Source organism: Schistocerca cancellata, chromosome 3 (genome assembly GCF_023864275.1).
Source record: "Schistocerca cancellata isolate TAMUIC-IGC-003103 chromosome 3, iqSchCanc2.1, whole genome shotgun sequence".
In the NCBI taxonomy this organism is placed as follows: domain Eukaryota; kingdom Metazoa; phylum Arthropoda; class Insecta; order Orthoptera; family Acrididae; genus Schistocerca; species Schistocerca cancellata.
Genome location: NC_064628.1, coordinates 901,045,557 through 901,059,151, shown reverse-complemented (window position 1 = coordinate 901,059,151; position 13,595 = coordinate 901,045,557). Strand labels below are relative to the sequence as shown.

General features: G+C 43.8%; 1 protein-coding gene across 1 annotated transcript in view; it reads right to left on the bottom strand.

Annotated features, from left to right (window-relative positions):
• Positions 1-13,595, bottom strand: part of LOC126177158 (tubulin polymerization-promoting protein homolog) — a 127,159-nt gene that overhangs the window by 36,012 nt on the left and 77,552 nt on the right. Inside the window, exon 2 of the mRNA XM_049924433.1 lies at positions 8,236-8,417. Coding sequence (XP_049780390.1) covers positions 8,236-8,417 — 182 coding nt within the window. The remainder of the gene's footprint in view (positions 1-8,235; positions 8,418-13,595) is intronic.

The following is a 13,595-nucleotide window of genomic DNA, read 5'->3' as shown; positions in this document are numbered from 1 at the left end:
CTGCATGGCCGCCGCCATTGGACGCTGCTACACTTGCTACACCCACCGCAGCATCCGACGCCCAATGGTCCGCAAGTGCCGCTTTGCGCCGCGCAATCTTGCTCTTTTCAGGGTTTATGGCAACCGTGGGTGGTGGGAAAGAGGCGTAATCCAGGAACGCATTGGCTCTTTTATGTACTTGACTGCAGGTCCCGATGTTTTGGAGCGCCACCACCAAAACCAAATTCGTACATCTCGTTCGTCCTGTGATTCTGCTGCATTTATTCCCCCTGATTCATGGCCTCACGGGACCATGTGGCCTTCGCAGCCGCCCACTGGTGCCACCAGGAGGAGCGAATGGATGATGTGCCCTCGACCCCCACCCCCATCCTGCTCGCCAACCTGATGGATATGGACCCGTCAATGCCGTCGCCATCATCAGTCAAGGACAAGCCCTAAGGCCTAGACATGTGCCCAGGTAAAAGTTTTCCAGAGAATCTTCCTGTTGCCTCGCAAGCCAGATAGCGGGGTATGGTCGGGAGTATGACGTTCTCCACAGTCATGGCTCCCAGCTCATCTCTATGTCCAGCGTCCTGTCTCTCCCCCCCCCCCCCCCCCCATCGTCGTCGCATCCTTTCTACACAACAATGGTGCAGCATTTCGGGGAGGAGGCATAAGCTGTTGCCAACACACCGGTCGGCAAAGATAATGCGAAAAGATCGACTAGGAGGCACTGGATCAAGCATGCCTATCACGAGAGAGGCCAGAGACACACCTACAAGCAACGTACCACCACCGCCCCATCGACAGCATGCATCTAGGCCGCCACCACTGACCAGAGGACCTCACTCAATCATTCAATCACCCAGTCTGACATCTGTCAGTTTAGTCGCAGAGTGCGTTTTGTTCATCACAGGCTACGACCGTACACAGCGACCAGATTAGTGACTATAGTGGGACTAGTGTACCTCAACCAGAATTGTACTGTACTAGCAGTGAGATACTAAAGTTTGTAGTGTCAAGATTACTGATACTGACTGCAAGAGGACTATAACTGATGAGCTTGAACCACAACACATGGACTCCATTCAAGTTAAGTAAAGTTTCCAGTTCATGTAAATAAAGAATTGTATTAATAGATGTATGCATTTGTGTTGCAGAAAGCAGATACTGGCCATCCATAACAAAATCCTCTCTCTTGCTTCCTTGCTGTACAAGACTCAACATCTTCAACAACTCCATTTGGCAAAACTTTGACCTGACAACACCTGCCAGTCTCCTTAGTGCTGCTGATTACCTACCCATGAAAATGAAGAAGCAATGAAGGCCTCTAGCCGGTCGGAGTGGCCGTGCGGTTCTAGGCGCTACAGTCTGGAACCGAGCGACCGCTATGGTCGCAGGTTCGAATCCTGCCTCGGGCATGGATGTGTATGATGTCCTTAGGTTAGTTAGGTTTAAGTAGTTCTAAGTTCTAGGCGACTGATGACCTCAGAAGTTAAGTCGCATAGTGCTCAGGGCCAGCCATTTGAAGGCCTCTACCTCGATTGTCCCAAGGAATTAACCCCACTGGATGACTTGAACCTACGACTGCGTAAACTGAAAATCCAGAAGTACCGCTACCTGAGGTGCTGGAAGCAGTTTCGAGACACTTGGGTTAAATATCGCATGAGGCGACTCCAATATGAATTCTGCCCTCGCCTCGCCGATGGGTAAACAGAACAATCGATGGACAAGATGTCCACCTTTCTTGTCCACCATAAATCAGAAAGGGCTGTTGTCCAAGCCCTATGACACTCCGTAAGTGAGACCAACCATCCCATCTGCACAGTGGATAGCTTAACTTACAATGCCCTCTGCATGGTTGAAACTCTGGCAGATGCATTCGAGGCCCAGAACCAATTGCTCATCCAGGACCTTACGCCTGATGGACTCCCGGATGAACACAATTTTCTGGTGGCCATTACTGATTTCAGGCAAAGGCCACCTCTTTCTACCACTCACTTTATGTACCCAACACATCCTCAGATGGAAGCATGGGCAGTCGGCTTCAGATTTGGATGGTATCTGAAATGAACACTTCCATCAGCTCTCTTGCAAGCCACTAGTATTATTCACCACCATTCAAAACTGCTGTCTCACACCCAGTCTTTTCCCCTCACAGTGGTAGCAGGCCAAACTGATTGCTCACCCCAAGCCCTTGACAGATCCTATGATACCTACTGACAAGAGACCCATTAGCCTCCTCAATACAAAGGCAAAGGTCCCAGAATTTTTGAACTTCCACTGCCTTTACAAAAGTCTGGGGCAGTTGGGACGATCTGTCCAGAACAGTTCGGATTCGCTTCCCAACTGTTGGCCAAATTCCAAGTTCTTAGGATCACGGAATATGTCAGAAGTGGCTTTAACTCCACCATGTTGACGTCAAAGGTATTCCTGAACCTCAGAAATGCATACAACAAGATTTGGCAGGACAATCTTGTGTATGAAATGCTGACACACACTACCATCCCAGACACTATTTTCAAGATCGTCGATAATTTCCTCCATGATAGCAACTTCTTGGTTACTCAGCAAGGAAAATGCTCAAGCTTATGTCACATGTCGAAGCGTACCCCTCAAGGCTCTGTGTTGTCTCCCATCCTCTTTAAGATTTATGTTAATGAAATTCCAGTCATTTCACATTGCCACCTGGTGGAATACACCAATGATACAGCGCTCTATATGACCAGCCACAACATGGACCTGCTCACTGCTACTCTCCAGAGGCAGGTGAACGCGATGGTCACCTGGTGTTGTTCAAACAAGATAACCTCAATGTCGCCAAAACTACGGCAATCTACTTCACCAAACGGTGCCAAATCCTCCACCACTACATCACTATTGCAGGCGCCCAGATCCGATGGTCCCCCCATACCAAATATGTCTGCATGGATAAAAAACAGCTCTTCCACTCACATGCAGAATATGTCCCTTAAAAGGATGGAAGCTGATAAAAGCGTTGTATCCAGTGTTCAACAGCAGGAAACTGAACCCGGAAACCAGGCTCCAACTGTACCGGACGATTGTCCGCCCTTCCGTCACCTATGGGTCCTCCACATGGGCCACGATTAGTGCCTCCCAGATGAATACCCTCCAGAGCCTGCAAAATAAGGTACTTTGGTGGAGCCTGCATGCCCCTCCCCTCACAAGGGTAGTTACTCTCCACGAGGAAACAAACTCTGAAGATGTCCATTCGAGAGAAGGCAAGGTGTCTCTACGACAAAGTGGATGGCTTACACCACATTGGCACAACGACTCCCCAGCACTGACACACCCACCCTGTTCCTCTCATCATTCTCGAGGAATAAGATTCAGACCATGGCTAATAATAGCCCTGTTATGGTCATTAATAAAGTATCAGTCTTGATACGAGCACTTGATATATGTCGACTATCATACGGCCACCAATATCAGTACCTATGTAGTTGTGTTACCTACTGCCTGCTACCTTGAACTTCCACCGTCAGATGGCACTTCACTTCCCACCACCACACCTTCATTGGAATGACATCATTGTAGGATACAACATTTTTAGCCTTACACCAAGACAGTAAGACCAAGATCCAGCGGTGGCGCTGTACCTCAACCTATCACAAAAAAAGGTGGTCTAGACTCCAAGACAGTGAATCCATCATCCACCTGTGATTCTATACCTCAACCTACCACAAAAAAAGATGGTGTAGACTCCAAGACAGTGAGACTGCCATCTGCCTGTGACGCTGTACCCCAAACTACCACAAAACAAAAGAAGTGTTGACTCTATGAGAGTTCCATGGGTCCATGTTGCATAGTGTTTATTCTTTGATTTTGATTGTACAGTTATTCCTTGTTTTGTCTCGTTGACACTGAATGTCATGTAGACCACATATTTCTGTGTAATTAATTTATGTGTGGAAATAAATCTTTTCACGAGTTAGCCACAGGCCACATTGATTGGGAAGAGGGGAAGGTGGGTGTGCAACTGGGCAGTAGCCCAGGATGGTAGGTTTTAGGGGGAGGAAATATTTATGGAAAATTGTACAAAAACCATGGACATCAGACAAGTTCCTAAAATTAAAAATCTCCTGCCCACTGGGAATATTAGTTGACATACACGTAGAAGTGTGTTATGTTGTGTCGTTTATTCTCGATGCTGCTAACAGAGGTAAGAAACAGTTTGATAAAGTGATGTTAATTTTAGTTCTTTTTACAGCTTATAAGAGAACATTCTTACATGTTTAATTTTCGATTGATAATTATATTGCAATGCGGTTAAAATGGTGTTAAGGTAGTCCACACCAACGTGGTTTCGTTAATAAACCCTTAATATTCATGCATCTATTTTTATGTTTATAAAGAAAACAATGTTTTTTGGAACTTTCCAGGCGTATTCTATAATCACAGTGCTTTTAACTTCTGTCAGTCAAATGATGAAATAACTTACTATTGCGTTCTTGTTAACTTTGTTTACATCGCGCATGCACCTACAACAGGAGAGTGTGGCCAATGCAGTCGGTACGATTGTTACGTTGACGACTGAATACAGCTTGCTTTATTTCGTTAAACCAACAGGCAAGTGGCTTACCAACAGGCAAGTGGCTTCTAATGTGATCCCTGCTCTGTAGTCAATGGATGCTGCTTTGCAATATTTTGATAATTCCTGAAGAAAATGAGTGGAAGAAAGCGACTAAGTGGGACTCGGGATAAGTCTCCGGAAAAACAAAAAAAGAAACAAAAAACGAGAAGAAGAAGCACTGAAGAAACTTCCGTGCCTTGACGTTTTTATAAAATATTAAAAAAATTCAGATGCAGAAGAAACACTCTCCTCAACTGAAATTGTAGAAGGCCAATTACGACGAAACGGCACTTCCACCAAACGAAAGTGAAAATGGAATGCCAATCGTTGTTGAAGAACAATTCACACTCAGCACTTATCCTTTTTTTTGGGGGGGGGGGGGAGAACTGATAAAGTCTGAGACTATGTCGCAATAAACGGAAGAAAACAAAATAAAGAAAGTGATTTTTCAGAATCACAACATCCGTTTAAAAACAGTACCACAAGACGTTAAACGAGTGCATTTCTTCAGATAAAGCTGGCAAACAATGAAGTTACTGATAGAGATTATTTAGTGTATTCAGAAAGTCAGGGAAAGTTATTTTGTGCAACATTTACTCTGTTTGGGAGTGGGGAGGGGGGACATCGGACCTGGCATGACCTCGTGGGATCTTGGACTGGAAGCATCCAGAGGTAATTGCAGCTCATGAAAACAGTTCTAGGCACTACCTGTGCTCCATGCAAATACGCCTGCATCTACACCTGCTCTCCGTAAGCCACTGTATGGTGTCATGGTGTGTGAATTCCTAAGGGATCAAAATGCTGAGGTCATCGGTCCCTAGACTTACACACTACTTTAACCTATGCTAAGAACAACACACACACCCATGCCCGAGGGAGGACTCGAACCTCCGGAGGGAGGGGCCGCGCAGTCCAGGACATGACGCCTCACACCGCGCGGCCACTGCGCGGCGAATGGCCAGCCGGCAGAACTTTGTCAGTACTTTTTTATTTATTTATTTGTTTTATGGTCATCAGTAATTTCCTGTGTCAACTCCCATTTCAGTGTATCATTTACACCCTACGTCCTCAACTACAGTAATCGTTGGATATATTCCAATCTCTGTCTTCACCTACAACTGTTACATTCTATAGCTCTCTCTAGTACCACCGAAATTACCCCCTAATATATTAACACATGGCCTATCATCCTGGCACATCTCCTTATCAATATTTTCCACTTGTTGCTATCTTCTCCGATTCTGCAGACAACCTCCTCTTTTCTTATTGCTGTGTCCTCCACAAGACACGGAGAACACCCATACCTACCAGAGCACCTACCTACATATGACTCAAGTGTAAGTGTGTTAAGGCTAGCTTCCATAGATGGCGCACAGGGTAGGACCTATTTTGTGCTTCCGACTTACGTCATACAAACAGTACCTAGGCCTACGAGGAAGACAGACCGCGGCGCGCGTCACGAAGGTAAGCCCAACTCGCTGGCTCGCTCAACTCAGCAGACAAATTGCATTTCTACGCCTGTTAACTCGTAACTGCGTGTTTATGTATAAACGAGAATTTCATCTTCTACTGGAACACACTATTATGGAGTCTTACTGTTATTAGTCCTACAATGATAGGAAGTCATTTGTTACGGCTGTACTGCGGTACAATAAAATTAAAATCACGCCAAAATGATTATTACTTGCATAAGGCAGCGTTAAGCCTTCAGCAGGAGAAAAAAAGGAACAAAATTGGAATAAAGTTGAGAGGGCGGATCTTGGGTCATGCTTGTGCAGCTCAGTTGCGAAAAAAAAGTCTGTAGAGCACTTGTCCGCCAAAGACAACGATCTTGATTCGGGTCCTGGCCTGTCACACAGTTTTGATGTGCCAGGGCGTTTTAAATCACCGCACACTCCACAGCAGAGTGAAAATTCATTTTCACTTTCTCACTTTTGCAGAAGGTAGTAGCAATGTCGTCAGCAAATCGTGTGACCAATAACCTTTGTGCCTAAATTTTAAAGCCGGTTTTGAAGTTTATTTTCAGCATTATTTCTTCGACGTACAGGTTGAACAGCCGGAGAGGAAGGCTGCATCCCTGTCTTACACCTTTTTTAACTCAAGCATTTCTTTCTTGGTCTTCCATTAATATTGTTGATACTTGTAAATATTGTATATTATCCATCTTACCCTGTAAGTAAGAGACACGTTTCTGAGATTTTCAAACATCTTGCACCATTGTACGTTACCGAATAGTTTTTCTAGGTCGACAAATCCTATGAAAGTCTCTTAAATTTTGTGAAGTCTTGCCTCTGTCGTCAAGCACAAGGTCAGAACTGCTCTCTGGTGCCTTTACGTTTCCTAAATCCAAACCGATCGTCATCTAACACATCATAAATTTTATTTTCCATTCTTGTGTATATTATTATTATTGTATAAGCCAGATTTTTTATAATTTTAGTGTCGTGATTAGTATATTAGACATATTGGAGGAAGTAGGGTGTTTCTTGAGTTATTTTGCAAAATGGGAGCTAAAAAGTTGTGAATGAGGCTTTTTACAATGCACAACATTTACGTCTGTAATTTTCCAAGCACTGACTACTGTGACTAAGCGAGCAGCTTTCCGTAAATCTTTAAAATCGTTTTCGTTAATCCAGCTTGGTAAGGTCCCCAGGTCGACGGGCAGCATTCAAGGACTGGTCGAACAGGGATTTCGTGAGCGACAGGTTTCTTGCGTGAAATATACTTCTTTGAGATTCTTACAACGAATCTGAATCGGGTATCTGCCGTCACCATGGTTAAATTTATGTTGTGTTCCAACTTAGATCGCTTCCGATATAGTTTCCGAGATTCTTGTAGGTCGTGATGGGTCTTGTTGGGTTTGTTAACGAGACATGGAACGCACACACATCACGATATCAAAAGTTTTTCTACCTTTGACACCCGACAGCGACCAAAATCATGAACTTTCTGACATGGGCTCCGCGTTGAAAAATGATCAGTTTCTCGACCTCCTCAGATTACTAAACATTCCGGAGACGCAGTACTAGCATCCACATTAACCTAATGGCTAATGGCTTTCGTAACAAATTACGGTACCAAACTCATTTTGAAGAAATTTGACGCCAACACCCCAAGAAGTCAAAACTACGGCTTCCGGGCCCTGTACAGTGTACTAAGTGTTGTCGGCGTTTTCACAGTACACACTGCATATAGGCATCAAAAGCATCAGCCTGTAGCTGACGTCCACAAGAGCACTTCCACACCACGTAAGCTGAGGCATTTTACGCTTCAGCAAGCGTTCTGCCTGTCGGAATAACATATCATTTTTAACTGTCCGGATAACGGCATATAGCCAGCCGGAGTGGCCGTGCGGTTCTAGGCGCTACAGTCTGGAGCCGAGCGATCGCTGCGGTCGCAGGTTCGAATCCTGCCTTGGGCATGGATGTGTGTGATGTCCTTAGGTTAGTTAGGTTTAATTAGTTCTAAGTTCTAGGCGACTGATGACCTAAGAAGTTAAGTCGCATAGTGCTCAGAGCCGTTTGATAACGGCATACGTGTGAAATTAGTTTAACACAGATGAGTTTCTCCATAGGCCGTGCCTTCTAAATGAGATGTACGAACGAGTTGTTAGGTGGATAGATGGATAGATAAATAGAGAGAGGGCTCACGAGTTCACTCACTTGAACTTGTTGAACGCGATGCCGGTGTCAGTGGTGGTGATTTTCCGGTCGTCGATCACCTGCGCCTGCTTCATCCATTTGTCCGACTGCGTCAGCGTTATTGCCTTGCCGTCAGACCTCGAGTCGCCAAACTTCGCGAAAGCTGTGAAAACCTCTTCTAATTTTTGTCCCGGTGCAGCCATCTGAAAAAAATGAAAAGAAACTAATTTATAATAGTAGACCAGTATTAACATAAATATGGTAGCTCCTTGTACAGTTACACTATCTGAGAATTAGTATCCTCACACTTCTATTTAAAGCGGAGTTAAGCAATAGACGTCACTAGAGACGGACCCACCAGTACGAGGAGAAGCGGGTAGTTTGAGTTGTAGCCTGAGTACAGACGCAGTGACAACGGAACGGGTCGGCCAGGAGAGCTCGGCGACTTCGGATGTGGACTTTCATTGGATGTCACCACGTCTAGGGTCATTTTAGCCGTTCTAAGGCTGCCCAAGTCGGCTGTTGGTGATGTGGCTGTGAAGTGGAAACGTGAAAGAACAACCATAGAGAAACCGAGACCAGGCAGACTTCACGTACTGGCCGTCAGAGACAGTCGAGTGTTGCGGAGGGTGGTTGTAAAACGTTGGATGAAATCACAGGAAGTAACCATTAGTGAGTTACAAACTGGTTCCAGAAGTCCACCTTGTACCAGCATGACAACGCACACTGTCACCAAGTAAAGTCTGTGAGGCGGTGGTTTGTGGTGCAGCCTGTCCAAAGTCCCGAGATGAACCCCAAACGTCGACGTCGCCCCGGAGTCCAGAGTGCAACATATCAGTCTTCCCCGCTTTTGGCACTTGAGGAAGAATGGGTTGCCATTCCTCCACAGTCATTCAGACACCTCACCGAAATTAGAGATGACGCTGTCATAAAGCCGACGGGGTGACACACCGTATATTAAATGTCCCCTAATAGATGTCCGAATATTTTTGATCAGATAGTGTACGTGAAATTTCCAGCGAATTAAAAATAAATTATGTATTGTAGGATTTTCAACTTTAACTACTTCAGAATAAAGAAAAGAAATTCTTACCTGAACCATGAATTCAAAACGTCAAACGGTATTACCTGCTGCGAAAACTGCAATAAATTCTTCATAAAGGCTATTATAACGTACTATTAGTGACATACGAGGTGCATTCAAGTTCTAAGGCCTCCGATTTTTTTTCTAATTAACTACTCACCCGAAATCGATGAAACTGGCGTTACTTCTCGACGTAATCGCCCTGCAGACGTACACATTTTTCACAACGCTGACGCCATGATTCCATGGCAGCGGCGAAGGCTTCTTTAGGAGTCTGTTTTGACCACTGGAAAATCGCTGAGGCAATAGCAGCACGGCTGGTGAATGTGCGGCCACAGAGAGTTGGCTCTGAGCACTATGGGACTCAACTGCTGAGGTCATTAGTCCCCTAGAACTTAGAACTAGTTAAACCTAACTAACCTAAGGACATCACAAACATCCATGCCCGAGGCAGGATTCGAACCTGCGACCGTAGCGGTCTTGCGGTTCCAGGCTGCAGCGCCTTTAACCGCACGGGCCACGGAGAGTGTCTTTCATTGTTGGAAAAAGCCAAAAGTCACTAGCAGCCAGGTCAGATGAGTAGGGAGCATGAGGAATCACTTCAAAGTTGTTATCACGAAGAAACTGTTGCGTAACGTTAGCTTGATGTGCGGGTGCGTTGTCTTGGTGAAACAGCACACGCGCAGCCCTTCCCGGACGTTTTTGTTGCAGTGTAGGAAGGAATTTGTTCTTCAAAACATTTTCGTAGGATGCACCTGTTACCGTAGTGCCCTTTGGAACGCAATGGGTAAGGATTACGCCCTCGCTGTCCCAGAACATGGACACCCGAAATTTTTTTTGGAGGCGGTGAATCTGTGTGCTTCCATTGAGCTGACTGGCGCTTTGTTTCTGGACTGAAAAATGGAATCCACGTCTCATCCATTGTCACAACCGACGAAAAGAAAGTCCCATTCATGCTGTCGTTGAGCATCAACATTGCTTGGCAACATGCCACACGGGCAGCCACGTGGTCGTCCGTCAGCATTCGTGGCACCCACCTGGATCACACTTTTCGCATTTTCAGGTCGTCATGCAGGATTGTGTGCACAGAACCCACAGAAATGCCAACTCTGGAGGCGATCTGTTCAACAGTCATTCGGCGATCCCCCAAAACAATTCTCTCCACTTTCTCGATCATGTCGTCAGACCGGCTTGTGCGAGCCCGAGGTTGTTTCGGTTTGTTGTCACACGATGTTCTGCCTTCATTAAACTGTCGCACCCACGAACGCACTTTCGACACATCCATAACTCCATCACCATATGTCTCCTTCAACTGTCGATGAATTTCAATTGGTTTCACACTACGCAAATTCAGAAAACGAATGATTGCACGCTGTTCAAGTAAGGAAAACGTCGCCATTTTAGGTATTAAAACAGTTCTCATTCTCGCCACTGGCGGTAAAATTCCATCTGCCGTACGGTGCTGCCATCTCTGGGATGTATTGACAATGAACGCGGCCTCATTTTAAAACAATGCGCATGTTTCTATCTCTTTCCAGTCCGGAGAAAAAAAATCGGAGGCCTTAGAACTTGAATGCACCTCGTACTAGCGTCATAATCTGGAAGATATATACAGGTAGTATTTTATGCCTTCGTCGACGGTCTTGTAAATTACCTGATTGTTCATGTTACTCTATATAACCTGTACACAGATATATTTACTCAAACTATGCAAAGTGTGTGAAGAACACCAGTAGGTGATTGATCCATGCGCTGCACGTCACCGTATTCACGTAAGGACTTCCTAATACCCCCACTCTTTCATCATCTCTTTCCATCACCCCATTCCCGTCCTCATTCGGCCCAACGCCACTAATAGACCTCTAGGGAGGTTGAAACCTTTCTTTCTACTCTTTGGGTCACCCAGTACTTCATCTGTCTACCTTAACCACGACTTACATATAAGGCGATTAGTTAAGACAATCCTGAAGATTTGAGACAGAGGCTCAGAGTTCCTGAGTGTTACATGTAGACGTGAAGTGCAATTCAGTAAAAGTATGCACGACTAGAAGAAAGGTAGGAAAATTAAAGGGACTTATGGAGAAAAGAGAAGCAGCTATATAAGTATCAAGAGCTCTGATAGCAAGCCAGTATAAGCAAAGAAGGGAAAGGTGAAAGGTGTAATGAATAGTACAAGGAGTATACAAGAGAAATGAAGTTCAAGGCAATATTACAGAAAGGAAACAGTAAGAAAACGAGGATGAGGTGGGAGACATAATACCACGATAAGAATTTGACACAGCAAAGCTGAAGCAAGCCACATGGAATAGACAAAATTCCCTTAGGATTATTGAGATAGTTAGAAGATTCAGCCCTAACAGAACTGTTCCACCTTGTAAGTAATATGCGAGATTGCGAAATACTCCAAGAAGAAGGTACTAATTACTGCTGCAAAGAGGGGAAAAAAGGAGGAAGATAGGATCGTAATCTCTCCAAAGCTCTTGCTGACAATTATGAATGTTACTGAACCACCAGTTTAATAAGTCATGGTTGCAAAATTATTCACAGAAAAATGGAAAAACTGCTATAAGCCGATTTCGGGGAATATCAGCTTGGGTTCTGGAGAAATGTAGATGCACAAGAGAACATACTGACCCAACAACGTTTTTAGAAGAAAGACTGAAGAAAGATAAACCTATATTTACAGCATTGTAGGTTTAGAAAAAGCTTTTGAGAGCGTTGGATGGAATGCACCGTTTGAAATACTAAACGTAGGAGGGGAAAAAGGAAGGGAACGACTTGTTCAGAAATCAGATTGCAGTTATAAGGGTAACAGACCTGAAAGGAAAACGAAGAAAGGATGGATTGTAACCTCTCTCAAGTGTTATTTAGTTTTTACATTCAGCAAGCAGTAAATGAAAACAAGAAGAAATTTATAAAGTGAATTCATGGAGGAGGAATACAAACTTTGTTGCTTACTGATGATATCGTAATACTGTCACAGATGGCAAAGATCTTGGAAGAGCAGTTGAAGATGAATATCAACAAAAGTAAAACAAGGATTATGGAATATAGTCGAATTAAATCAGGTAGTGCTGATTAGCAATGGAAATACAAGCGTTTCTGAAAAAGAGATATTGTTAACATAGTGAAAAATAAAAAAGATAAGACAAGAAGGCAACAGAAACTTTTGAAATATGGTGCTGCAGAAGAATGTTGAAGAATAGATGGATTAGTCGGGTAACTAATGAAGAGGTACTGACTCGAACTGAGCAGAAAAGAAAGTTAGGGCATAATTTGACTAACAGAAGGACATAGGACATATCGTCAATTATTAAGGACTCGTCAATTTCGTAATGCTAGTGAGTGTAGGTGGTAACATTGTAGAGGGTTTGATCACAGTAAACTCGTTGAAATGACAGGTTGCAGTAATTATGTAGAGATGAAGACACACATACTACGGACATCTGGGGCAGGTAGTATTACTATTAAAGAGAACGAAACCATCCTAACGAACAGTACACAAGTAGCTAATGTATTTAACAACCATTTCTTAAGTGTGGGAGAAACAATTGGTGGGAACAGTTCAAAAGAAAAAGCCAGGCAGTACATGGAAGAGTCTGTTTTGAAAAAAATTAGTCAGATTAAGTTTCACCTAACAACTTCTGGTGAAATAAGTAAAATAATTAAATCTTTGAAAAATAAATGTTCTGTTGGAGTAGATCTCTAATAAGATATTTAAAAAATGTGAAGCAATTACGGCTGATGTTCTGAGTCACATATGTAATGCATCACTAACTCAAGGTATTTTCCCAGACAGGTTAAAATATGCCACTGTCAGGCCTATCTACAAACAGGGGGATACCACAGACGTCAATAATTATCGGCCAGTATCCTTGCTTACAGCATTCTCAAAAATCTTCGAGAAAGTAATGTAAACAAGAGTTCTTAGCCATCTCAACAGTGATGGGATACTTAGTAAATCACAGTTCGGATTTCAAAAATGCTGTTCCACTGAGACAGCAATATACAAATTCACTGTCCACATAACAGAGTCTTTAAATAGAAAAATGTCACCAATAGGAATTTTCTCTGACTTGTTCAGAGCGCTTGACTGTGTGAACCATGACATTGTTACAGAAATTACAATTGTATGGTATAAATGGAACAGCATATGAGTGGTTTAAATCTTACCTACAGAACAAGAAGCAAAAAGTTTCTTTATATGGTTTAAGGATTTAAGGAAGTTTCCCACTTCATCTAACTGGCGTGAAATTACATTAGGTATTCTGCAGGTTTCGATCATGAGTCCCCTTCT